We start from the raw sequence: 27,184 nt of genomic DNA on the forward strand, positions 1-27,184 counted from the left end.
ATCCCTTATGTATTCTTTGTCTATAGCTTTGTCTATCAATTTCAACAGTCAGCACGCTGTCAAAAATTTAGCTGATTTCCTGCGAGGTAATTGTGAAAAGTCGGTGAAATTTTCAGTTACAAATGCAGAGCAAAGGGTTAATAATTGAAATTGATAGACAAAGCAATAGACAAAGAGGACGAGGGAGAAATGAAGCGATCCTATAGATGGATGCGGGTGGTTGCAATGGACAAAGGAGGTAAGTAATAGACGAACAGCAACCCACGAGAGGCCCTTATTTAGTTTAGCCAAAGCTCCCCATCGTGCTAAATAAGGGAGAAATCTCCCTATATCTATTTAGCACCACACGCTTATTCAACCAATCAGATCGCTCCATTTTTCCTCTGTCTTATCGATCGGTTTATCAATTTCAACAATACGCACACAGTTGCCGCGAGAAAATATTTTTTTCGTCTGGAAACTCCGTGATGTTGAAATGCAGTCACATTTTCTAGTGGAAAACGACGAATTATGTGATGAAGCAAAATATGGCTTTCATTCAGGAACTTTTTAAATTCGCTAAATTCGCTTTACTTTAGGAGCGCGAGAAATTATCGCGCTGAAACACTCGTTATCAAAAAATCTCCTCGGAATCAGAAAGAACTGAGAATCATGCGATATGAACCCAGAGTTGTAGAAGGGACGGGAAAAATAAAATTTGCTGACTGAGATAATGCGTCACGCAGTCTGCGTGTTGTCTTGACAACACGCATAGACGTTCTCGCTTCAGGGCCTTTTCCTGGAGGGTCGCCAACGCCATTATGCGGTGATATTTCCTGTCGGCACCTATGTTTTTAGGCAGCCAGAAAAGCCTGTTCACTAAAGGCAATAAAGCCGTTCTGATATTCATTTCGTTTGGCTTGATCCTCTACCTCTGGGACTTGAAAATACATATATCTTAAGCTCCGAAAAATTCTCAATAATGAAACAAAAGAACACCAGGTCCGCATGCAATGTTGTAAACGACGCGCCATGTGGGAATACTGACCATGCACAATTTGTGAATTTTTGCATGATTCTTAGTTTATGGTAAAAAAAATTATCATTCTTTATGCATTGCATGCATTCAAAAATAGTTCGTAATAAAAGGAAGAGCGAAAATTTTAAGACACTGGACTTGAATCACGCAGACATTTTGTTTTTCTTGTTTCGTAATCAATGTGTACGTGGTTAATTGAAAAGATGATCTATGGATGAAAACGTGTTATAAGTAGTACATTCATAGTGTTGTAATGAGTGGAGGGAAGGAGACTGTGTGAGAGAGAGAGGAAGGGGGAAATAAAAACATTAAGTCATTTGCAAAGCTTCAAAACTTCCGATACTACTTCATTTTATCGAGGAAAAACAAACACATATTGTTCTTGAGAAAGCTCTTATGAGGGGCAAAGTTCTCTGGTTACGCTTTTTCATATACCTTTGAAATCTGTCTTTTTTGTAAGGACAAAATAAAAAAATAACTCGAAAATACGTCGGAGCTACTTTTGAAACACTCCGATCGGGATACTTTTAACCATTATTTTTCTCGCCAAATATAATTTTCGAAATTTTCAAATGTATTGCATCTTAGTGGATCTAACTCGGCTTCAAAGAAAGGACGAAAGGGATGCAGGCTCATAGGATCAATTTAAGAGACACGCGTTTTTGTGAGCAACATCGAACTAATGTCACCAGTCGAAAACGCCTTCAGTTGCGCGCGATACCTCACCGCTCACACCAGAGTTAAAATATTTGTATCATCAATTACCATGCAGAATCCTCTGCTTTCTTAAGATTCATGAAGTTTATTTTCTCGCATTTTGACGGAAAAATATTTTTGAAACTTTTAGCATCATTTAGCATTTTCCCTCGTATATTTTCCTTCTCTTTTCATAGGATTCCGAACTAACTCGGTAATTTTCTATAATTTTTTTACATGACGATCCAATCGCATCATTTAGAAATGCTTGTCACTCGTTCAAAGTAGTGCAATATTCACGATGATTCGATGGCTGAAATGAAAGATGAACAGCACCATACTGCCTATGGATAAGCCTGCACGTAACACCGATAACACCGTAGAAGCCCTTAGGAGCTAAATTAAATTAGATAAAACACATATTTCAGGAATACTTAATGTATATTTTTACTCCTACTTCTCAAAAAAAAAAAAAAAAAAAAAAAAAAAAAAAAAAAAAAAAAAAAACTATTCGCAATTTGATCAAAAGATAGTGAAGATTTCAAAGAAAAATATGTTTAACTTTCTTTTAAAAAAATCATGTTTTAGTAGAGAAAAGTTGGCAAATACAGAAGGTTTTTACGGCGTTTTTCTTCATTACAGCAGCATAAAAAAGAAAACTAGCACGATTTTAGACTGCGACTCCTAGGTAGTGCAGTCATGCTCTTATCCAATTAATCTTTTTGGCCTTTTTTGGCGCGGTGGAGTTTGTCATATCAGCGCGTCTGTTTTGGTTTGCGGTCGGAACGCACATTCGAATGTAAACGATGAATGGAGGAACATGAACGAGCCGCAGAAAAAAAGCGCTGAAAACTTTTCTCATTTCTACTGTCACAAGAGGATGCGTCTACGCGGGAAGATAAAGCGGAATAAAAAGACACATAACGAGGTGCTCATTCACCTCAGAAAGGAGCGTTTAATTCCGGAATGAAGCCTTTCTTCCCGCGCACAATGAAGGGAGAGAAAGTTAGACCCAACGCCGCGATGGAAACTTCAAATAAGACGATGGCTTTATGCGGGCGAGGATGAACGGTATAGGCGAAAAAAAAAAATCAAAATGAAATGCGCGCTCGCTTTGAACGAATGCACATATATTTTATGACGTGGATTGACACTACGAAAGCAGTGTTGTCGCTCGAGTACAACTGTACTTTTTATGAAAGCATTGACTTTTAAGAAAAAAATCTTTCACGTCACCGGAGAAAGCAGGAAGTGCCAATTTTTTTTTAATCGAGTTTCCCTTAAAATTCGTCTCGTCTAATTTAAATGAACTAACTGATCTAGCCGAAACGGTAAAATTCGTCTTATCTTCAAAAATCCGAGGGTTATGAGAAAGTAGTGAATGAAAATACATTGCCGTCGTTTTTCGACAAAATATCAGCGAATCCAAATTATTTCACGAGAAGGTTGAGCTTACTCCTATCCAGAGTAAAATGACACCCTTTTCTACTAATTTCTAGCTTTAAAATCAACAAAAAAGCTAGTTGAAGTTGAAGCTATTAAATGTTCAAAACCTTACCATATAAGCATGTAGGGCATGACACGAACTGCCGTCTTGCCCTACCTACATTAAATAGATTAGACTCTTTTTTGTAGTTGAAGATAAAATTCGTAAATGTTTATAACCATTTCTGGGAATCTTTTGGATGACCAATTACAATTTTTATTTCAATTAACCCTGGTAAAAATTGGCAGTAGAATCTGTGTTCCAAAATACCATAGACCTACAGCCGGCTGTAAGATGCCGGCAACATAATTTCTATAGCCTTTTATAGCTGATGAAGATTAAGTAACAGCCTGGCGATAAAGTGTATGCGAAACGTTACTAATTACGGATGCTAGGACTTGGTGAGTTTTTGGACTACCGCTCTCTTTTTGGGCCGTAGTATCTTGATTTATTTTGCGAGAAAAGCTCCGTACTTTTGAAGGACGCCTGCCATTCCTAATATGTTGGAGCGCCTTCAATTTCGTATGATACTGTGCAATATCTCTGGTGTGAAATAGTTGCTTCAAGCGCCGTGGTACACTGCGGCGCGGTGCGGCGGGCGGACAGCCAGCGCGAAACGCGCATTGGCGCCTACAAACCTAACAGGGATACTTCACGCATTGCGCAATGCGTGAAGTATCCCTGTTAGGTTTGTAGGCGCCTGCGCGTCGCCGCTCCGCTTTGTGTTAGGCTCTAATATTTAATCTCGTGGAGTCAGTGTTTTCCAAATCATGAATTTGAAATGTTTGCACACTCTGTATGGATTATTCTTATTTTAATTGATGAAAAAAATGAAGGAAAAATATTGTAAAGGAAAATATAATGTGGGTTTTGTAAATATTAAGGTGATTCCGTACAAACTTAAGGATTTACAAAGCACACGAATCTCTACACAATTTCTTATAGCCGATGGCGAAAAAGCAACAGCCAGGCGATAAAGTGTAAAGCCCGGCGATAGGAACTATAGCCCGGCTGTATAATTTTTTATCGCGTCGTGTAGCCCGGCCGTATGATTTTTTCCACTTTCTACAGCCAGCTATATGATTTTCTATCGCCTTCTTCAGTCGGCTATATAAGAAATCCTATGGTATTTTGAAACACAGTTTCTATCCCCAATTTTCACCAGGGAAGAAGAGGAAGAAGAAGAAGAAGAAGAAGAAGAAGAAGAAGAAGAAGAAGAAGAAAAGAAAAAGAAGTTGCAGAAGAAGAAGAAGAAGAAAAGAAAAAGAAGTTGCAGAAGAAGAAGAAGAAGAAAAGAAGTTACAGATGATGAAGAAGAGGAAGAAGAAGAAATTGTTAAGGAAGATTGCTGACAGTTTTACGAAGAATGGAAGATTGGTTCATGGAAATTGTCCACTCGCAAATAGGTACATTTTCATAAAATTCAATTTTTTTGCTTACTGCTCTCTTCTGTAACACTGCAGAAAATGCGCTGCGGATTTGGGGTGCGTCGTCGCCGCCGGCGCCAACGCGGCAGCGCCGCGACAGGAGTCTCATTCCGTGCCCTTGTCAAGGGTTGTTTTATCTTTTGAATTAAAGCTCCAATCAACCCTCCCTTTCAACAGCAGCCCCCTCCCCGCGGCGCGCCCGCGTTTTCTCACACCTCGCGCGCAGCGACTTGAAATACCCCCTCGAGCTTTTGCAACGCGACACGCGGTAGCCACGTCGAGCTTTCCGCCAGCTTTCTCTTTGTTTCGGATCCATCCGGGCTAACGGGAAGCTATCCAAGATAAGATTGTACCGTTCAAAGTTGCGGCATAATTCGAATGAAGGCTATTTTCAATGCCGCATCATTTTAATGAGTAGGTACATTTTATTTTACCTATATTTGTGAGGTTAGGAGTGAATTTCAGACTGTTCCGCGATTAGCTCAATGTGATTTTCAAGCCAGATTCCAGATTCCAGAGGAACCTTTTGAGTTAGCAAAATTTTGTAACGGACTTATTCACAGGTCCGCAAACATTTGTTTTAAAACGCTGAGGGCTTAAGGTGATTCGTCAAGCTTAAGTGACGTGGTCGACCTCACATGCGATATATCGCATCGATTAGGTCAAAAATCTCGCAAATGTTGAATTTGTAGCAAAAAAATAGGACGATAGCCTCTGCGCATGAGGCTAAAGAATCATTCTAAATCTAGAGAAATGAGAGTAGAATAGTGTTTGGGAAAAAACCTCACCTTCGATACAGAAATCGATAGCTGATAGACTGAATGCGAGGTTTTTTTCCAAACAGCTATTCTGCTTTCATTTCTCTGGATTGTGCCGATTTTTGGGTTTAGAATGATTCTTTAGGCTCATACGCAGGGGCTATCTTCCTTTTTTTGCTAAAAATTCAAAATCTGCCGAGATTTTTAACCCAATCGATGGGATATATCACATGCCAGTTCGACCACGTCATCTGAGCTTGACGAAACACCTTAACTGGTAATCTTTATGTGTGATCTTTAGCGCTGTGTCCTAAAATGACGTTAGCTATTTCCGTTTACCCACAAACCTTTAAAAAATCGAGATTTTACTCAAAATTTAAGTTTGTCGGAGGGGAAATCAATTTTCTTGAAAATGGATTTTCCTCCATAATGCTGAGTTTACAATATGCATTTCCCGAAATATTCGTGGGAACAAGGAACAACAACGGTCATTTTCGGACTACGCGCTAAAAAATACTCGTGTCCCAAAAATACGTATTGCGACGGCGAAACTGCAGTGTTGGGTATTCCGGTTGCAGACTTCCTTACTTTATTTTCCCCATGGGAAACTAGTAATGCCATTTTTACAAAACCTCGGTGATTTTCATTTTCGATGTGAAAAACATCACCGAAATAAAGTGCAGTTGATTTAACATTCTGGATGTAAAAAAATTGTGGTAGAACTCATAAAACGCTGCATTAACTGCTACAGCTGTTACGTTAGCAATGTCAAGATAAAACTAACTGTAATTCAGGTAATTCAGCATTTTGTAAGTTCTCGCACACTTTTTTTACATCCAGAATGTTAAATCAACTTCACTTTTTTTCGGTGCATTTTTGAAAAATTCCAAATCATAAATTTGATTTAGTCTCCTTTTAACAAACAAAATACGAGCGTAGATTTTGAAACACCGTAAGTGAGACACGCATTATTGCAGTTTCGCCGTCAATATATCACCTATCGAATCTCAAGGCCTTTTTTCAGATGCAGACACATCGTCAGCCCTCTGAGACGTGAAAACGCAATCCCATATTCACGTGAGCCCTGTTGTCTATAAAATCGCATGCTATGCAAAGCTCACCCGCAGATCGAGATACGCCCTTACGTCAGAGGAGCGATGACATTATCCACGAGCCTAGAGGGTAGCGGCAACAAAGGGGTGACGCATCACTCGACGGGCTCGGCTAAAAAGTTATGCGGATCGGAAGTTGGGAACTTGCGTAATGTTGCCCCGTTAGCCCTTAAGCCCGGAGCCGCCGAGAGAGGGCGCTGCAACGAGGATCTCGCCTGGATTCTGGGCCCCCCGGATCCGAGGCCCCCGAATCGAATTTGCGGACTTATAACGAACCGCCCCTCGCTCAGACTGTCTAATTCCTCTTAATTGATTTGCGAGACGTGGAAATGATGCCGACGCAGGAACTGCTATTCGAGACTCATTCTATAAACAACAACCCGGTGGTTGGTTCCCCTATGCAGATAGGTGCTTTCATGTATGACCCCGAGATAGCAGTTCCTCATTGCAAAATGTAATCCCTTTGAGCCGTTTCTAACTTCAATGCAGCGAGGTCCCGCTCCTGTAATGCTGTGCTGAAGAAAAACGACGTATTACACTTCGTCGTCTCCCGCACGAAGGAACGTAACTCCATTTCAAGGTTGCCAAATTGACTCAAACAATTAATTTATTTTACAAAAATGCACGTAAGCAATTTGTGTCCAAAATATCTCTGTTTTTTGCTCGGAATCTAGAGAAAAATCAGGGAAATTTTCAGTCAGAAATGCCCAAAATTCTCGTGATTAATAGGCAATTTGTGAGGCGAGATTTGGCAACATTGGAATGGAGTTACGTTCTTTCGTGTAGGAAACGACTTGAGAGTTGCCAATTTTTCTCCGATAAAATGTGTATTTTTGAAGAGAGTTATAAATACTGTCTCTTGGAATTTTCAGATAATGTATGCGGATGAACTTGTCCGGAAAATTTTAGGAAAAGTATAACAAAATTATTTTTGAAAATTCGGTTTTAATCAAAAGAAATTTGGCAACGTCTGAAGGCTTATACGGCGTTCCTCCTGAGCGCGGCAGTGTAACTGATGATACTATTAGTGTGGTGCAAGCGTGAAAGGATACTTCGGCTGCATACATAATGCTTTTGTGCGTGGAATGAGTAGCACGGAAATAAGTGGGCTTTGGTTATCGAGTCCACCAGACGGACTAGCTGGGGCTGGTCTGATCACCCCTTGACATGTTAAGTCCCTTGTCATAGGAATACTGAAACAGCAATTAGGGGCCCTTTACAAATACGTGACGCCCAAAACCGGATTTTTTTTACCCCCACTCCCCTCCCCTGTGACGCATCCGTAGGTCTGCACATCCCTTAAAAAAGAACTTAACACCCTAGAGTTTTATGGTTAATTTAGCATAGGAAAAAAATCCGATGGTTTTGTTCGATATTTCACTTTGATAAACCAAATGGTTTGATTGATGTAGAACACCGAGCATTTGAATCATACGATCAAACTTTGTTTCCGGTGTGGAGGAAACATTGCAACTTTGCGTTAAGTTTTCAGTTTAAATTTTCGACAAATTTGCACGGCACGCTAAACTTGACGCCTCTTGGGACGGTAACTAGACACTTCACCCAATTATTTTTACCCGATGCTTAGTTTGGCCAATAAATCCAAGTTAAACTCTGACTTGCTGCTCACGTAGCCTTTTAAACACCACTATAAATATAAGACACACGGAGCCATCACAACATGAGAATAGAGTAAGAGAAAGGACTCGTTTCGATGACGGCGCAGAGATACAACTATTCGTGCTTGATGGATGTCCGTGTTGTATCTGCAAACTTGAAGGCGCGATGCGTGAACTCACAATGCTCCGCTCTGTGCGTCAGTGAAGTGTCGCTTGGATTCGAGAGAAAAGGTTAAAAAAAGTCCCGATTAGATCTCCGCTATCTTCGGCTGTTTTGCTAACGTAGCCCTTCAAGCACTACTACAAATAAGTCTGACGGAACCAGCACAAAGTGGAAATAGAGCAAGGGAAAGGTCGCCCGTTAATGACGGCGCAGGGATACAACTATTCGTGCTTGATGGATGTCCGTGTTGTATCTGCAAAATTGAAGGCGTCATGGCCTGAGGCGTGAGCTCACGATGCCCCGTTCTTGGCTGCCAATAAACTGTCGCTCTGGTTAGGGAGAAAAGTTTAAAAAAAAACCAAACCCAAAAACGTATCTCCTATCTTCGGCTGTGTTCATATTAATTTTTTTTTTCTTTCTCCAATTTGATGTCTTACTCTTTTTTCGGATGTACCGGCCCCTTGAAACCTGCGGAGCACGTGTTTTCAGCAATCCTCGGGCCAGTTAGACCCGGCTTGGGCATCTAAGGGTTTAATTTCATTATTTGGCGAAATCTCAACACCTATATCATTGCTTGTGACTGGACTATGTAAACTATTGGTTCAAAAAACATTGCACGACAAACCTATCGGACAAACTCAAAAATGGACCACAAAAACTTCGAACCGAACAAAGTTGAGTAAAGAATTTGGCCACCGTTTTCGTGGCTGGTGGTAGATTTGTATGTATGATACATGTGTAACTTCGAGGCAAATGACTTTACTAATTTCGTGTTTGGCGTGATTAATGACGCCATCAATCAGCTTTATTTGTAGTTAAGTTACTTGGTTTATTTTTGTAATTCCTAACCCCCAGTTATGTTCTCTCCGGTTATTTAGCAAATTTATTCCCTGCGTTTTATCAATATATCCCGATAGAGAGAAATGTGGGATAATGTGGATGGCATCGACTTGGTAATATCCGCCGATAATAAAATATACAAAAACGGCCTCAAATTTATTAAATAAATTTAAATTTGATCACCTATATTTTCAGAGAAGCAAATTCAAGTCGATAAGTATTTCTAGAAATCATCATTATGCAAACTCAGGAAGAGGGGAGGGGCTGGGAAGATGCATTAAGTGTACAGCAACGCCAGGAGGCAGGAAATGAACAGGAGGAGGGATCATTGTTGCTAGATAGGGCTGAAAAATAGCACTTTTCCCCCTTGAACCCCACGTAAAATATCCTCATTTTATCATCTAACCTGGCAACCGTAGGAGGGAGACTTGCATCCACGCCCGATAGGGCCCAAAATCATACTTTACGTACGGATCTCCAGGAATGGGGGAAAACTCCACGACCCCAAGCGTCAATCAACAACGGCAAACGGTGCGCTCTATCAATCAGCGCTTCCATTCCACCAGAATTCAAAAAAACCTCCAAGAGAGGGCCATTAACCCTCAATGGCCGTGCGCACGCTTTGCCAAGTAGCGGTTCCGGGTGGTTTCATCCCTCAACGCGGAAGAAGGGATTCTCTGTTTGCTCGGCATCGGTGGAGTCTAATGAAAAATTAGAGGGATCCAGGCGCCACTGTGCCGGCCGCGGCCTGGCGGTGGGAAAGGGTTGAACCCGCCACCATTAGCCACCGTGTTTACTTTGGGTGGGGTGAAAGGAGCTTCTAAGCATCTTTTGCTAATCTCCCCTGCAGCTCATTTTACCTCGACTCAATCATCTCTCGATTTAATTGATTCCATCAACCCGAATGCTTTCATCGGGAACCGAATTGCAAAGCGGCAAAAGTGATCGATTTTTTATGTTTGATTTTGCCGTGAGTAAAGCTTTATATTTTTCAAGGATTCTCAATAATCACGCCGTGTTATTCCAAGAGAGGTCTGTTCTTTTGAAAAATGAATAGGTAACAAGAAAAATAAAATAAAATTTTAAAAAAGGGAGAAAATTAGACAAAAAAACTAAAAACGGAGAAAATCTATTGAAAATTGGAAAAGATTTAAAGATTATAAATACAAAAAATCGAGAGAAAAATAAAAAAGTAACAAAACAAATTGGGGGGATATTGAGGTCTAAATTAGCTAAGAGTGTCCATCGATTGGAAACTAAACAGAAAAATATTCGATTTCTCGATTGGAAATTTGGATAATAATTTCGAAGGCGCCAAAATTGCTTCTTAGGCTACTTCCACCATCATTGATGTTTGACTTTTAAAAATTTTAGTTATAAATCATGTTTCCCATAAAAAAATATCCGCTACCACCAAGTTCCACAAAAATCAAAGGAGACAAATCCGAGATAGCAATTTAGGCCATATTCCCCATCTTGGATCTTCAAATTTTGAAAATTAAAAGTCATGTGTCCCGTAAAAATATACCCATTGACACCAACTACCGCAAGAATCGATCGAACAGGAGCCGCAAATCGCAATAGGACTCTACACAACGGCAAACGATGCCAATCAATTTACATACGTTAGTGCGCCTTCAATTACGCCTGATACTGTGCAACACTTCTGTGGTGGAATAGTTGCGCAGAGCGCCTTCAGCGGTATTGCTTCGACTTGATGGCGGCAGATGACGATTACTGAAATTACAACCTACCGCGTGCGCATGTTACACATTTTCCCATCACCGACGGTGAAATAAAAAACATGCATGCCTCAATTTGCAACGTTGCAAGTTTCCCACTGCCTACTAGATGCGAACAAACCAATGTGCCTACTTTAAAATCCGCCGTGAATTTTCCGAGATAAGATAGGATCAATTATTTTGATTTTTCATTCTGGTCTATCTGTATGCTTTCGTTAAACAAGGAAAAAGAAATATGAGTTTAACGAGCAAAAGCGCTTTTATGGCAAATTGTCGATCCTAAACCAATTTTCATAAACTAATATTCCATCACCATTGCACACTGATCACCGACGGTGAAGTAAAAAAAATTCATGCCTCAATTTGTGACATTGCAAATTTTTCAGTCCTTATTTAATGCGGGTTTCAATTCGATCACTCTGAAATCTGCCGTGATTTTTCCGAGATAAGATAAGACATATTATTTTGATGTTTCATACAGACCTATTTATATGCTTTCGTTGAAATTGGAAAAGAAGTATGCGTAAGAACCTTCCAACGAACAGAATCTGGTCCGAAATGTATAGCCCTCGAAGTAAGCGGGCCAAAAACTCGCGAGATGACAAGAGTGAAAAAAATGAAAAGAACAAAAAAATAAACAAATCAATAAATAGATGAAAGGAGAGAGAGAGAAAAAACATTGCTAAATCTACAAGTGAACACGCATAGATTCAACAGTCCACGCTACCGCAATACCGCAGTCACATTCCGCGATAAATGCCTGCATTGCATCCCCCCGCCATTCCATCGAGGGCTAGGAGTGTCAAGTTCAAATGAGGGTGGTCCGACGATTTGTCTCTAAAAAATGGGAATATGACACAGAATTGGCGGAGGGTTATCGGGAGACCCTTCCGATTAAACAGGGGCTCACTCGCCGGTTGAATAGCTCAACAGGGACGTACAAGATATAAACGCGCCCCCAACCCCCAATCCCCACCCCCCGATCCCGGTCTGCAAACAAATTAGATCAAGACATCCGAGCATGCCATCCTGCCCACAGCTCACCCCTATCGAGCGGGGACCCAAAGCGGTAAACGAAAGTATTTACCAATCTCCAACATTGCCGCGTCATTTCCCCCTACAAAGCTAGTTATGATTCCACCGCTCCGGTGATGAGCAAAAAAAAAGGTTGAGCAATTCTTGAATGGCACAATTCAAGCGATAATTTTGAGATATTGCCGATTTGTCGTTTCTTAGAGGAAAAAGTCAATCAATTCGCAGGCTGAAAAATTCAGCGCAGAAATTGGACCTCATTTTACAATAAGGAACAACTCTAAGTGGATCATCCAAAAAAGCACGAATCTGCATAGGGGAAACTAATTGCACATATGCTATTTCTAAAATGAGCCAGAAATAGTATTTACTTATTGCAAAGTGCAGTCCAATCCGTCTCCTTTACACCAAAATAATAGCGCAAGTTCTGTCCAAAGCTCTGCAGAGTTTTGTCGGCAATTCGTAAAAAAATCAGTGAAAGGTACACGGACTTTATGTCCACTTGTTTTACGTCCACAGACTTTTCTTCCACAGTTTTTTCGTCCACAGTTCTAAAGCCCACACTATTGTTAAGTCCATTACTTAAACGTCCACTAGGTTAAGTCCACAAATGTAAAGTCCAAATACTTGGTTTCATTTCTATCCTTGAAATTTCCTATATAAAATATGCCTTAAATGTACATTCTTTTTTTTAATGAAATTGATTACTTCATTTTAAAAACATTTACATTTTCAAAACGTGGTAAATATTTGTAAAACCTTTTCCAAGCAATGGCATCGATATGAATCTCAATGAGCCGTACTTATGATGAAAGAAACTATACAAAAATTAATAAAGGAGGAGAAAAACTAAGGAGCACGCAATTTTTTGTTTTTAACTTATATGTACATCGACCTCCTTGAGTCAAATACGTCCAATTTTGAGCGTTTAGTTGCGCTTACACCACGCTGCAGCACAGTAAAAGCCCAAAACATAAAAGAATAAATTTGAATGCTTTGGAAATCATTTTTGACACGGAACGAATATTATATTTACAAAAAACACCTTATATTTTCCAGTAGTACATATTTCTTTTTCATCAGTTTAAAAGGGAATAATCAATGCAGAGAGTGCAAACTTTTCAAAATCATGAGTTGAAAAACGCTGACTCCGCGAGTAATATTAGAGCCTAACACAGAGCGGAGCGGCGTGTTAGCAGCGCAGAACGCGCACAGACGCCTACAAACCTAACGGGATACTTCCCGCATTGCGCAACGCGTGAAGTATCCCGTTAGGTTTGTAGGCGCCAGTGCGCGTGTCACGCTGGTTGCCTGCCGCGCCGCGACGCTTTAAGCAACTATTTCGCGTTAGACGCGTTGCACAGTATCCTACAAGATTGAAGGCGCACGAAATAACTAGTTAAAGAGGACTTTCAATTTTGACTGCATCTGTTACTGAAAAATGTTTAATTTGGCATTGGAGCGTTTCCTAGGCTCCCGCTTTGGTTTTTATCTTATCATATCCGTACAGTGTACACATGAACATATCGACGGTGAAAATCGGCAACCACATAACTCGGTTTGCGACGTCGCAGACTTCCTGTCATACTTTATTTTTTAAACGGAAAACTACTCAACGGTAATTCTTTAAAACTGCCGTGATTTTTCTTCTATGTGCGAGGAAAATTCTGCAAAAACTTCAAGGAATCATGTCCATTTGTTCTCCTAAAAAGAAATAACATAGTTGCGGAGATTTTCAGACACCGCAAACGAGTTATGTGATTGCCGACTTGCACCGTCGATATGTTTTTATCTGCTCTTAGAGTCTGTTCTCTTTCATGACTTGATTCATGAATGAAATGTTTTTAAGAACGAAGGAACTCTTCACCTCTCTTAATTTAAAAATCTAAATTTTCGCATATACTCCCATTTTCAAAATTCTCTGTAAAGACGTTAATAGTCTGTGACGTTGAACGTCTTAAAATATACTAACTATAACTAACTAGTATTAGTATGCGTTTATTTTTGAGGTGGTTCCTGTCATTTAAATGAGAGGAAAAAAATGTGGACATAACATGTCCACAATTCGGACAATTTTGGACATATTCATGGTTGGACATTAAATCATGTGGACTTAATAAAGACTAGACTTACCTTTTAGTGGACATAAATAGCGGTGGACATTTATTTAATGGACGAAAGGTAGGTGGATATAAAGTCTTGGAAGCCAGTGAAACCTTTCGTGTAAATAAGTCTTCATAATCTCCGGGTGAAAGCACGAATCGCGAATGAAAATTTTGCAACATTGAAATCGAGTTGTCTAGCTGTCTTGTGCGTATAACCAATAAGTAAAGCCTTGCAACTAGGCGAGGTACCTAAGCACATAGATTAACGACATGACGCGCTAAAGCTGCACTTCAGCGCGAGGGGTGTTGTACTTTCATCGAGGAAGTATCGATTTCGAAACTATCACAAAGTTAACTTTTGGGGTCATCGACGGATCATTTCCTTTCATTAGCCAAAAGTTCTTAGAAATCGGCAGGGCAGATCTCATGATACATCTAGTCACCTCTCGAACGATGGAACGTAATTTCACTCCAAGATTGCAAAACTGAAGGCAAAAATTCGTCTTTTTTTTACACGAATACGACGTACTGAACGATTTTTCCCCCCAAGTTTTGCTGATTATTGCGTTTAATCCGAGGAAAAATCAGTGAAATTCTCGGATAGAAATTCCTCATAGTTTTCCAGTAAAAGTGCAATTCACTTGTAGAAATTTTGCAGGGGCGAGGCGTGAATCATCGACATTTTTTTCATTTGAAGTCATGGTAAAGAATCGATACGATTATTAAAGTATTCGTTACGAACACCCTGTCTATCGATCCTTTTCAATAAGTTTAAATGTCAGATCGATAGATGTATCGCAAAGCACGCCAAGCTTCGGAAATTTTGCAATGTTGTCGCTCTTTCGTCTGGGAAGCAATTGACGATTGAAAGAATTGAAATTTGCCTAGTTTAAATGCTTGAAATAATAATCATAGTTTGACAACAGGGTTAACCAAAGGACTCACCCTTCTCTGACTCCTGGTGTCCCGGTAGAGGAGTAGTGGAAGATGATAAAACGCCACGAGCCCAGTGCAAATTACAATTACCGTATGCGTCACATCCCATTTTTCATGTTTTCTTCAAACAATTTCGGAATGGTAATGAACATGTAATTACATTCCCATCGCGGGCGCTGTTTCTCGCTTCCCGAGGGGTCGACCGGGATGTTTGAGCAGGGTAGCGTTTGAATAATTTCAGACCCACGCACCTAAATCAAATTTCTCTCCTGAAAGGGACGGAGACGTCTTCTTTTCCTTATCATCAGAGAGCGTAAAAACGTGGAGGTCGTGATTAAATTACCCACAATTCAGGAGTCCCTCTTGGGTTTCTTGGTGACTGTTCCTTCCTCGTTCCCTCCTATCGCTTAAAGGGATAAGCGTCCCTTCTGCACTGCCATGCTAAGGTAGAACACCGTATGCGCAATCAAATGTTGCTCAATTTCTTCTTCTGCCTTTTATTTTGCTTTTTCCTCCTACTCTTCCTTTTCGTATTCTTCCACTTTTTCCTCTTCTTCGTCCTCTTCTTCTCCTCCATTTTCCTATTCTTCTTCTGTTCCCTCTTCTCCTTCTTCTACTTCTTCTTCTTCTTCGTCGTCTTCTCCTTCCTCTTCTTTCATGTTCTATTTCTTCTCCTTCTTCTTCCTCTTCTTCTTCTTCTTCTTCTTCTCCTTCTCCTTCTTCTTCTTCTTCTCCTTCTCTTTCTCCTTCTCCTTCTCCTCCTTCTCCTTCTTCTCCTTCTTCTTCTTCTGCTTCAAAAATGATGTAACTCCGATGGAAACTGTGTAGACACGTGGTTCTTATTCATCACGAAAATATACTGCCATACTAAAGAATAAATCATCAGGCGTTGCCAAATTTCATGTCATAAAATACAAAATTTCTGGTAAACTTTCGGAAATTTTCCTTGAAAATTTTCAAAAAAATATGAACCATGCAATCGAGAGTCTTGGAAGACAAAATGGACAGGTGCGATTTTTGCTATTCCGAGTGACACGTTTTTGAAGTTTCAAAAGTACGTGCAGCCTCATGGCGGAAAGAAAGTTTAAATGATATTTTGATGCTTAAAACTTAGAATACAGTATTAGTGTGTATATACACTAGTAGTGAATTTGTTTCCGATTATATTGTAAAATTAGTTTTAATTGAAATCACTATCATCGAAATTTTGTCAAAAACTGCACTTATGCGGCAATGAAACATGTCGTCTAAGCCCCCTATTCCAATATAATGTATGTGTATGAATGAGCCGCTTTTACGGCGCGCTAGGGCGCTCTGCGACGCCTATTCTCCACAGGAATCTGTCATGGTAGAGATCCTCCGGAAGGTGGCATCTCTCCATCTCTGGATCCAATATAATACACCTACAAATATTAAAGAGAAAAATTCGTAAGCGTTCTTAAAATTAAATGTGCATCGGGAAAAATTGGGCAACATTCAGACGCTCATACGGCTTTACTCCTTAGGACGGCAGTATAGGCAACAACTTTTGCGCCCCGAAAGCCGTAAGGAACGCCACAGGACTCCCTTAAGTCTGCCGTGCTATGCAAAAAACGCCATATGAACATTCGAGAGTTGCCAAATTTCCTCTGATAAAACGTTTATTTTGGAAGGGAGTTATGCATATTTTTCCTCGACATTGTCAGATATTTTGGATCAAAGTGCGAGCAATATTGTCTGAAAAGACGGAGGAAAAATATCAGCAATTTTCCCGGTTAATTAGTATTTTATCAAAAGAAATTTGGCGACATCGGACGGCTCATACGGCGTTTTTTCCTTAGCACGGCCCCATGTCCGCCGTTCTCGATTCACCCGGAGGGCCCGATCATGTTTGCTCTCGCCACGGCTCACGTCATGAAACGTAAGTAAACTTGGAAATTGATTTACGCCGCGAATCCGTGTCTCTGATTGGTCGGCGGTATGATCCGGAAAATTATGTGTCATGAATACGCTCGAACGTAAGTGGGGATGGATCCCACGGGACGACAACATCTGTGCATCGATGAGCTTCGAGCGAATTTCGTCGCTCCGTTGACGTAAGGGCTTAACCCCCCGAGGACGTGAGCTCTTGGAGGCACGGACGAAAATCGGACGAAAGGGCGTATCTTAAGGTTCAGTAACGTCCTTACGTCGGTGGGAAGATGATTATTGCGCCACGTCCAGAGGTTGTGTAAATGCTAAGAGTTGATTGTTGAAGTTAGGATTTCACAGCGCAGACCGCAGCGAGGCTGAATTTAATAGGAGTATTGGGGTTTGATGTTGATATATACCCTGAGAGGTTCTCTCTTATGTTAAGAGGACGCGTCCTAAGGCTACAGTAGATCACAGCTAGACAGAGAAAGGGAATATTTTGGCTGGATTTCGACCCTCTCTATTCCTGCAAGGCATCCTTAAAGGTCCAGTTACACGATCAAATTGAGCCATCAAGGTGGGCCTCTCATTGGTCGCATCCTCACCTCAGGTCTTTTCCCACCAATTAGAGCTTCAGTTTGATGGCTCAATTTGATCGTGTGACTGGACCTTAAGACAATCTCTTAGCCCCTCTTTAGAATTACGTACGTCAGATTAGCCCGACCTCCTTCGCCCTAATTTTTAAGAAAATAACGGTGATAGCCTAAATAAAGTATTGGTTCGAAAAAATTATTATATTTAATTACATTTTCTTCCAAAACGTAGGACTTGTATGAGCTAACTAAGCTTAACCCTTCTCTCCACTTGTATAGTGGATCCAGGATCCTATGATCCTGTAAGGCAAACTGGAATATATTTTACAATTGGAAATTCTATTTCTGGCTTAGTTCAGAAACAACATATCGATGGCCAAAGTGCGATATCACGTACCTCCATGACAGTGTTTCATAATTTCTGCTCCTATTTTATGTCTGCAGAGAAAAACAAACCATTTTTATGGCTTGAAATTTACACAGTAGATTCTGAAGTCAAAGAAGAAAGATCAAAGAAGTTTTCAATACTTTACTTTGGACGACTCTCAGGGAAATGATATCCTGGACGACCACTTAAGAGATGGGCACAAAGCTGGCTCTCCTCTCCTGAGGATAACTGAAAATTGTACCTATTGATGTTTTTATTGATTTGACGAGTCCTTTATATTTACCGATTTTTTGTTTTTATAATATTTATAATACAATGTCTCAGCATTAGATGGCCTGACAGACAGGGCTATGCCCTAATCGCTCGTGGAAAAAGAAAACGTTGACTAATTTTTCAAAGAAAAACTAATTTATGGCAGGAAGTACAATTTTTTATAAGCAGCGTCTCAAACGGAGATACGGAATTTTGCATTTTGGCCATCGATATGTGTTAGTGGTTCCCCCATGGAGATAGGTGCTTTTGCAGATGGACCAGAAATATACTTTTCCGATAATGATTTTCAACCATGCATGAATAACACCATTTTCGAAAAAAATTAAGACGATTTCTGCATCTAATCACGTTAACGACCTCACATTATGATAACTGAAATACGGTCACTTCCATTTTTTAACGAGTATCGGTTGGAGCGCCGCACCGTGTCGCGACGCTCAGAAACCAAATCGCTACCAGTTCGCCTTCAGATCTGGCGACGCAACCCAACCTCACACAGAGGTTCATTAAGTTGTATCCACCGATTGGCTGTGTTGTGGATGTTTCTACGTGTCCGGAGGAACTATTACTTACATTTTGAGAAGCTATCAATTCAGTGACGGACACATACTGTCATGCTATGATAAAGCGCCGTGTGAACATTCAAATGCTGCCAAATGTCACCCCATGCAGTATTATTTTTAAGGAAAGTTTGAATATATCTCTCTAAAAGTTTCAGACAATTAAAATCAAATGGCGAACGAACTTCTCTAAAAATTGAAAGAAAATATTCAAAAATTTTCCAGAAAATCTGTTTGTATATCTAAAGAATAGCAAATAGCTTTTGCTTTTAACCAACAAATTGTTAATTTCAAAAAAAATAATTGTGTAGATTTTAATACTGTACGTATATTAAGAATTTTTAAAAGAAAATAATAAGTTACACAATTTTGAAAACACTATAATTGCGCAATGCGCTTGTTTCTTTTTGCTAAATGCGATCCTAATGATAATTACTAATCCGTCATACTGAATTGGAACGCTTTTAATACACCAAACATCGACCATCATCCACCGGTTTGAGTAGAGTGAGGATCGATGCAGTTCGGCACGTCGTTTTTCGCGCAGAGTGAAGGAGTTTAAAGGAGTCGTTCCACGAAGAAAATGCACCGAACGATCCTCTGTGTTAAACTCGGGAGATATATTATTTTTTATCTCGTGAGTTGCGATTATTCCTCTTTGATGCTCTTCAGTTGGATGCTTCAAAGAGTTAAGCTTTTGACCTAACTGCTGATAGCTCTCATCATCGCGCTCTTTGTAGTGTTCGGGCTGAACTACTTTATCGAGCAGACAACAAAAGCGAACTCGCGTGGATTACAAGCGCCTGGATTGTTTAATCGTCATCAAATGCCTTCGACCGATCGACAGCATTGTTGGGATAGGGATTTATCGATCTCGATTAATCGAACGATTTAACACTCAACCTGCAAGTTCCGATACTTAGGAAGGGAATAAGGGGTGTAGCCGAGGGTGTAATCGAGTTTTTTAAACTGACTAAAAATCGGCATGGGTAACACGTTCTGCTTTGTTCGACTTTTTTCTTACGGAGGCAAAAACTGGTTAGTTGCAGATGCCACACTGGAAAAAAATTCGCTTGGATTTAGAATCCAGACTCTTTAAGACATTGACAAGAAAAAATACTTTTGATTCAATCGGATTGAACCAAGCCCCTCAATTTAAGTGAGTTTCTTTTTGATTCAAGCAAATAAATCCGATTGAATTAAGAGTATTTTTTCTTGTCATTGTTTTCAAGAGTCTAGATTCTACATCCAAGTTTTTTTTTCAACTTTTTTTTCCAGTGCATGAACGCTAGGAAGAAGGCGCTCATCCCTCCTTTTTTGAATACACATCCTTTGAACACAAAAAGTTACATTTAGAAGTTGTCATTTTCGAACCGATTTTTCGGATGCCGTAAAAGCTGAGATTAACGCCTTCATTTTTTGTGTATGCAACACGGACATCCTTCAAGCGAGAATATTTTCATTCAGAAGTTGTCATCTACCTGCCGTTTTTTCTTCCTCCCTTTCTCATGCAGATTTTTGGTCAGTTTTCGAGGCTATTTAATGATGGCCAAGGTGCAAAACCTCGCATCTCCGTTTGCAACGTTGCAGATTTTCTGACGTACTTTATCTTTTCACTGGAAAACTAGCCAACTTAATTTCTAGAAAACTTCCTTGATGTTTCTTCTTCATTATCGGAATATTCCATAGAAATTTCAAGTATAGTTGACTTGTTTCTCTTCGAAAAAATGAAATAGGAACAGAGACATTGAGACTCCGCAATGGAGTTACGTGATTTCGCCATTTAGCCATCGATTATCAAGCTTTTGAAATTCACTAAAAATAAGCGTAGGTAACATTATCTGCTTTATGGAATGTTTTCCTTGCGGAAGCAAAAACTGGCTGACTAAACAAGCCATGAGCGCTAAGAAGTATCGGGCGCCTTCATTTTTTTGAATATGCAACACAGACATCCTTCACGTACGAATAGTTGCATTCAGGATTCTTCAGCTATACGAATTGATTTTTTCTTTCTTCCCTCTTTTTTTCCGTGGAGGGTCACATTCCATCATGTCACTAGAGCCCAGACGACATAAGAATGCGCTCACACCCGTTCCTTCCTACACGTCTCAATTATTCTGGGAGTCCTGATCATCGAAGGTCATAAAAATAACTGGAGCATTGCAGACTCTGCATCCGGGGACGTGCTCGCAGTGCTGCCGTATCACGGAAAAAACTCGTAAGTGCAGTCTGGGATGAGCCTCATGACACATAAGAGCACGTGCTAACCGCGGCTCATACAGAAATGCACTTACGGCGTTCTTCCGTAACACGGCAGAGTGCTGCAACAAGAAATCCGGACGAGACAGCGTGCGCGAATGCAATTTGGATGCTAAGTGTGGGACGCGCGAACCGCCGCACAGTGGGTCGAGTCGATGGGACAAAATTTGGAAACTTTAAACGCTTTTAACTCCGTTTATACAAAAGTTTGAGGTTCTAAAAGTGATTCCTTTGGTTTCCTCGTAAAATTTTCTTCTTTGAGCACCCCTTGAAATTTAAAATGTGACGAAATTAATATAAAAATGTGTAGTTTTAGTAAAAAAAAGTATGTTCGACCTCTCTTATTGACTCGATCCACTGTGCGCCGGAAAATGGTTCGAAGCGCGAGAAAGAAGGGAGGAAAAATTCGCGAGAAGATCCGCAGCTCTGAACCGATAACTCACATCCTTTTCGATTTATACATGTATGCGCTTGGTATTCGCAGACGCTCCGGGCGGAAAGTGGCGCTCAAATATGGATGTCGTCTTTGACCGCTGTAAATCATGATTGTGGGTCTATATTGCGCTTGCAGCTTCCTTTGATGCTTAGACTTGAAGTGGTTACTCAGGGGCCTGATAAGGCTTAAATTAAAAAACAAACGCAATACCTATTACAAATTATGTAGCGTCAGAGGCGTGAACGATCTAGTATCGATACCTATTTCCTCGTCTGAAGCTATAATAAAGAATCGATTAAGTAATGCTCGTTGCAAACACCCTGTTTATCGATCCTTTTCCATAGGTTTAATTGATAGATAATCGATATATCGCAAAGCATGCCACGCCAATAATGAAACACCCTGTTTATCGATCCTTTGCCATAGGTTTAAATGGCATAGCAGTCGATACATCGCACAGCACGCCACGCAACTGGATAGCGTTCGGCAATGCAGTCATAACTATGCTACGTTAGCATACATAAATAATCGTTTTGGGTTTTTTTTTTTTTTTTTTTTTTTTTTTTTTAACAGTCGGATTTGGATCAAAGGAGGGGAATTAATAAAAGTCAAAATTGGCCGATCACAGGATCTCGGAAGTTGATGATATATGTTTTTTAAAAAAATATTTGGGTTTTGTGAACACTAACGCTTTTAGGGCCAGGTTGCGGGCCTTTTCTGTCCGAAACCCGAAATCGGAAAAAATGTGTATTTTAGGGTTTTCCCCAGATTTTATACTGAAGCGTGGGGTAACAGTTGACCATCTTTACATAATTTACGTCCTGCGTTGCCCCAGAACATCTATCACATTTGGGCCCAGCCCAGCACAAAATCTGCGGGGAAACACTGCCCTGGTAAAAATTGGCAGTAGAATCTGTGTTCCAAAATACCATAGACCTAAAGCCGGCTGTAAGATTTCCAATAGCTTCTAAAGCCGGCGGTACAATTTCTTATAGCCTTTTATAGCCGATGGCGACTAAGCATCAGCCAGACGATGAAGTTTATGCTAAACGTTACTAAATACGGATACTAGGACTTAGTGAGTTTTTGGACTACCGCTCTCTTTTTGTGCCGTAGTATCTTGATATATTTTGCAAGGAAAGCTCCGTACTTTTGAAGGATGCCTGTCATTCTTAATATGTTGGAGCGCCCCCAATTTTTTATGATACTGTGCAATACCTCTGGTGTGAAATAGTTGCTTCAGACGTCGTGGCACGCTGCGGCGCGGCGGGTGGGAAGAGAGCGCGAAACGCGCTTCAGCGCCTACAAACCTAACAGTGATACTTCACGCATTGCGCAATGCGTGAAGTATCCCTGTTAGGTTTGTAGGCGCCAGTGCGTCGCCGCTCCGCTTTGTGTCAGGCTCTAATATTTAATCTCGCGGAGTCAGCGTTTTTCAACTCATGATTCTAAAATGTTTGCACACTCTGTATAGATTATTCTCATTTTAATTGATGAAAAAAAATGTGTGTTTTGTAAACATTAAGGTAGTTCCGTGAAAAACTTGATGATTTCCAAAACACACGAATTTCTACACAATTTCTCATAGCCTTTTATAGCCAATGGTGATCAAGTGTAAAGCCCGGCGATAGAAACTATAGCCCGACTGTATACTTTTTTATAGCTTCGTGTAGCCCGGCTATATGATTTGCTCCGCTTTCTACAGCCAGCTATATGATTTTCTATAGCCTTCTTTAGTCGGCTAAAAGAACTCCTATGGTATTTTGAAACGCAGCTCCTATCGCCAATTTTTACCAGGGTGAGAAAACACGAATTTTCTTCGATTTTGGCCCTCAGACCCAAGGCGAATTTTAGGGAAATGAACTTTCCCAAAATAATTTCAGGCTGAATGTTATCTCCAAAAAACAGAACGAAAGGAAAGAAAAGAAAGAAATCAATACTATTGACGAAATAAAGAAGGAGAAAATAAACACTTATATCGGTACAGCCTAATAGAAAAAAGTAATTTGAAAACCCAGCGGAGGAACGATTCACAGATCGCCCAAAAAAAGTAAGAACACAAACGCCTGGCTCGTAAAAAGTAGCAATTTTTATAGGGGATCCCAGCGCACCGGCTTAAGGACTTAACCCACGAGAGGGTGGAAAATGATGGCCTGAATAAACTTGTCAAATCGCACCTTAAAACAAGAAAAATAAATCGGAAATCCGCAGCCTCTGGTAAAAATCCGGCATCGCCCGGGTCCATTCACCGTGAGGGAAGTGATTATATTTATGACCAGCGCTCCACGTATAATAATGTACCTAAGGGAGGGCCCCTCTCCTACCCCAAAACAATGCCACGTGACTTAACGCGCCAGTGGGGGCATCCGCAAACCCTCCCTGCCGGAGCTGTCTGTTGCGCGTAATTTCCTTTAATTACAATATGCTCATTGAACATAACGAACGGCTGGAATTAACCATAAAACACGGAAGAAAGGAAGAGGAACATATTTCATTCATTTGTGTCGCTCGGGGTAAATTGAATGCAGCATCAAATGAAAGTTGCAACGAGACAAAGAGCTCTTGCGCAGGGTGCGGTAAAGCCTCGTTTAGGTGCTTCCCTTGGTGCTTTCCATTTTTCCTCATTTGCATAAAATTAAAGCAGCCCCAGAAATTTTGCAATCCTCTTTAGAGTGACGTATCTTCGGCAATAATTTTGCAATGAACTGAAAGACTCCAAAATACGCTGCTCTCTGTGTGTTTGGATGAATTGTGTTTCGTCTCTCCTTTTTTTTTCACCCCGCTTTTCTTTCCCTCTTAGCCTGTAAGTTTTTACTTTCATTTCTTCAATTTCTTCCTTTTTTCTTAAGCTTTACTTCGATTAATTTGGTTATTTGTGCACTTTTTCCAGCTTTTAATGCCAACTTTGCCCTACTGTATGAAAGAGTTTGCTTGGAAATGAACCAATAGAATCGAACGTGCAATTTATTTTATGTTTATTTCTATTCAATTATCATGTGAGCACCAAAATCATCTTAATTAAGTGTAAGTAATAAAATTATCCGGTAAAAGCCATTTATTATCTGCTTTCGCTTACTTTACTACAGACAAAAAAGTTGCACAACCTTGGTAACATTGGAATGGTGCGTCAGTTCATTTTTACTAAAAGCAGTCCAATTTATGGTGAAACAGTTGCTATTAACAACAGGCTCGAAAATTCGCTCAAGTTTCGCAGAAGAAATGAAGATTAGATTCTTATCTCCTTTATTTCGTGAAATTTGCACGGGACTTCTATATTAAGTAGAAGTTTTAAGTCAATAAATTGACAAAATTTCGTCAACAAGAAAATAAATGGGTTTTAACTTCAACCAAGTTGCATTCAACGTTGGCTAATTTTTTCTCATGTTCTCATTAATTATTGTGTTTAACTGAAAAATAAGCTTCAAAACTTTCTGTGAATATCCCTCCGATTATGGGAAAAATTAACGTAGGCCATTAAAAACCAATTCATACAAAGCTCACAAAACCGTTTGATATTAATTTTTTTAAATATTCTTATTTCTTCATGGCATATGAACTGCAGTTTTCCTGAGAACATGTATGCATCACATTGAAAAAATGGTTTGATCGTAAAGCATGCGCTGCGAGAAATTTAATGTGCGATTCGACCTGAATAAGCTTATGGTTTTTTGAAGAACACAGAAATTTGGCACTTACAAACGAGAAAATTGCTACTATTGCGTATATCTATGGGTTGAATTTGAAAATGCTCTATTTATCATTCAGTTCTGCAAGAATTCCGACGAGGAAACATAGCGACTTTCAAACTGCAAAGACGAATAGGTATCTCGTTGTGTTTCAAAAATTCAGCTTCCATTTTACTTCATCAAAAGAAATCTATACTACTGCGTGACACTTTCACAGAACATCCCTCCCACAGAGAAGAAATATCAGGGAATTTCTCGAAAAAGGACGTTGAATATTTTTCCATTCAAAGTATAAATTATGACATAATATCTGCAACATCACAAGCCGATTTACGAATTTTTGCCATCTCTCAACTTTCCATTAACGTTTCGTAACCTATGTAAAACACAGGGATACAACAATTGCAGCTTCTGAGTAGCCGCTTTTGCCTATCTTTTCAATGGAAGGCAAATTGTCGCAGACCGAGTTAGGAGTTCATGCAGTTTCATAGTAGAATGTATTATATTTATGTGCGAAACCGCACGAATCCCCGTTTATGTTATCGTAGACATCCTGTCTTAATTTATGTTTCTACGAGCTTTCAACGTACTTCCTCGAAAATTTCCCGGATTTTCACTCTCTATTAGCAGAATATTCTATATACATTTCAGGCTATGAAGTTGACTTGTTTCTCTTTGAAAAAATAAAATAGAAACTGAAATAATGGAACACTACAATGGAATTACGTGGTTTCGCTCTTTGGCCATCGATATGCATGGTTAAAGTACGAAACCACGTATCCCCGCTTGCGACGTTGCAGATTTCCTGCCATACTTTATTTTTTCTTCAGAAAACCAGTCAACGTAACATCTTGAAGACTTCCTTGATTTTCCTTCTCTATCGACAGAATATTCCGCATAAATTTCAAGCCACATAATTGACTTGTTTCTCCTCAAAAAACAAAAACAAAATATGAGCAGAAATACTGAAACACCACAACAGAGATAGGTGGTTCCGCACTTTGCTGCCGTGCTAAGCAAGTTCGCCGTAAATCCATCAAGATTTTTCCGCGGTTTTTGGAGCTTAACACTTTATTAAAATAAAAACTGTTTTACCCATGCACCTCAAATTTTCAGGTTAAGTTCTTGACAGTATTTGCGGAAGAATACTGTAAAAACATTGTCCCACGCTGCAGTGCTAAGGAAGAACGTCATATAAACATTCGAGAGTTGCCAAATTTTCCTTCATACAGCATGTATTTTTGACGACATTCATGCGTATTTTTCCTTGACATTTTCAGATATTTTAAATTAAATTGTGTACAAAATAGTCTGAAAATTTTGGAAGAAAATATTCACAATTTTTCCTGCTAATTCGGTTTTTGTCGAAGGAAACTTGACAAAGTTCGAAGGCTCATACGGCGTTCTTCCTTAGCACGGTCCACACATTTTTCTGCTATGATACATTGTTTCCAAAAAATGTAACATGGCGTTTACGGCGTTTTTGCGTTGCACGGCAGTTTGGCCGTCGATACAGTGACGACTGATACCTAACCTCGTCCGGTGGTCCGTTTCCGGTCCATGTGATCGAGGGATGATAGAGGGGCACTCACCTTGCTATCTTTGAGGAGCTTTTTGGAGCACTTGACCTCATCGCGGTAGGCCTTGGGGAGGCGGTTGGGGGAATTTGAGCGGGTTTTCGGTCGGGGAACACAGAGTAAACAAGAGCGGGAGCACAGCGTGGGCGAGGGGGGAGGGGGCTGGGCCGGGGGCGGGGGCGGCGCTTCGGGCGAGCGTGAAAGGCCCATCCACGCGGGTCTCTCTCGGCTTCCGGGCTACACTGAGCCGTTCACGCTTCCCGCTTCTCGCTTTTCCCGGCTACGGCTCCAGCATCCCCCGGCGCGGCGTCGCGACGCACCCCCACGGATGCTGCGCCGACCGCCCCTCCCCCCGCCCTCGCCATTCCGACGCTCACCTCGCCCGCGCCGGCGGTTCACGCGCCGACGCTCCACCCGTCGCACAATGGTCCTGCTCACGGATATTATTAATTGGACGCATTTCTGTCAAACGGAACTAAGCGCCGATTTGAGTTCCTTTTGAGGAATTTAGAATGCCGGATAGCGCGTTCTGTCAAACGGAACTAAGCGCCATGGAAAAGCATTGCGAGTATAGGACGGAATGAGCCC

General features: G+C 40.5%; 1 protein-coding gene across 1 annotated transcript in view; it reads right to left on the reverse strand.

The window, feature by feature from the left end:
• LOC109030617 (uncharacterized) overlaps nt 1-26,820 on the reverse strand; it is a 75,404-nt gene extending 48,584 nt beyond the window's left edge. The window contains exon 1 of the mRNA XM_019041675.2: nt 26,612-26,820. Coding sequence (XP_018897220.1) covers nt 26,612-26,806 — 195 coding nt within the window. The 5' untranslated portion in view covers nt 26,807-26,820. The remainder of the gene's footprint in view (nt 1-26,611) is intronic.
• Between the last annotated feature and the right edge of the window lie 364 nt (nt 26,821-27,184).

This window comes from Bemisia tabaci, chromosome 5 (genome assembly GCF_918797505.1).
Source record: "Bemisia tabaci chromosome 5, PGI_BMITA_v3".
In the NCBI taxonomy this organism is placed as follows: Eukaryota; Metazoa; Arthropoda; class Insecta; order Hemiptera; family Aleyrodidae; genus Bemisia; species Bemisia tabaci.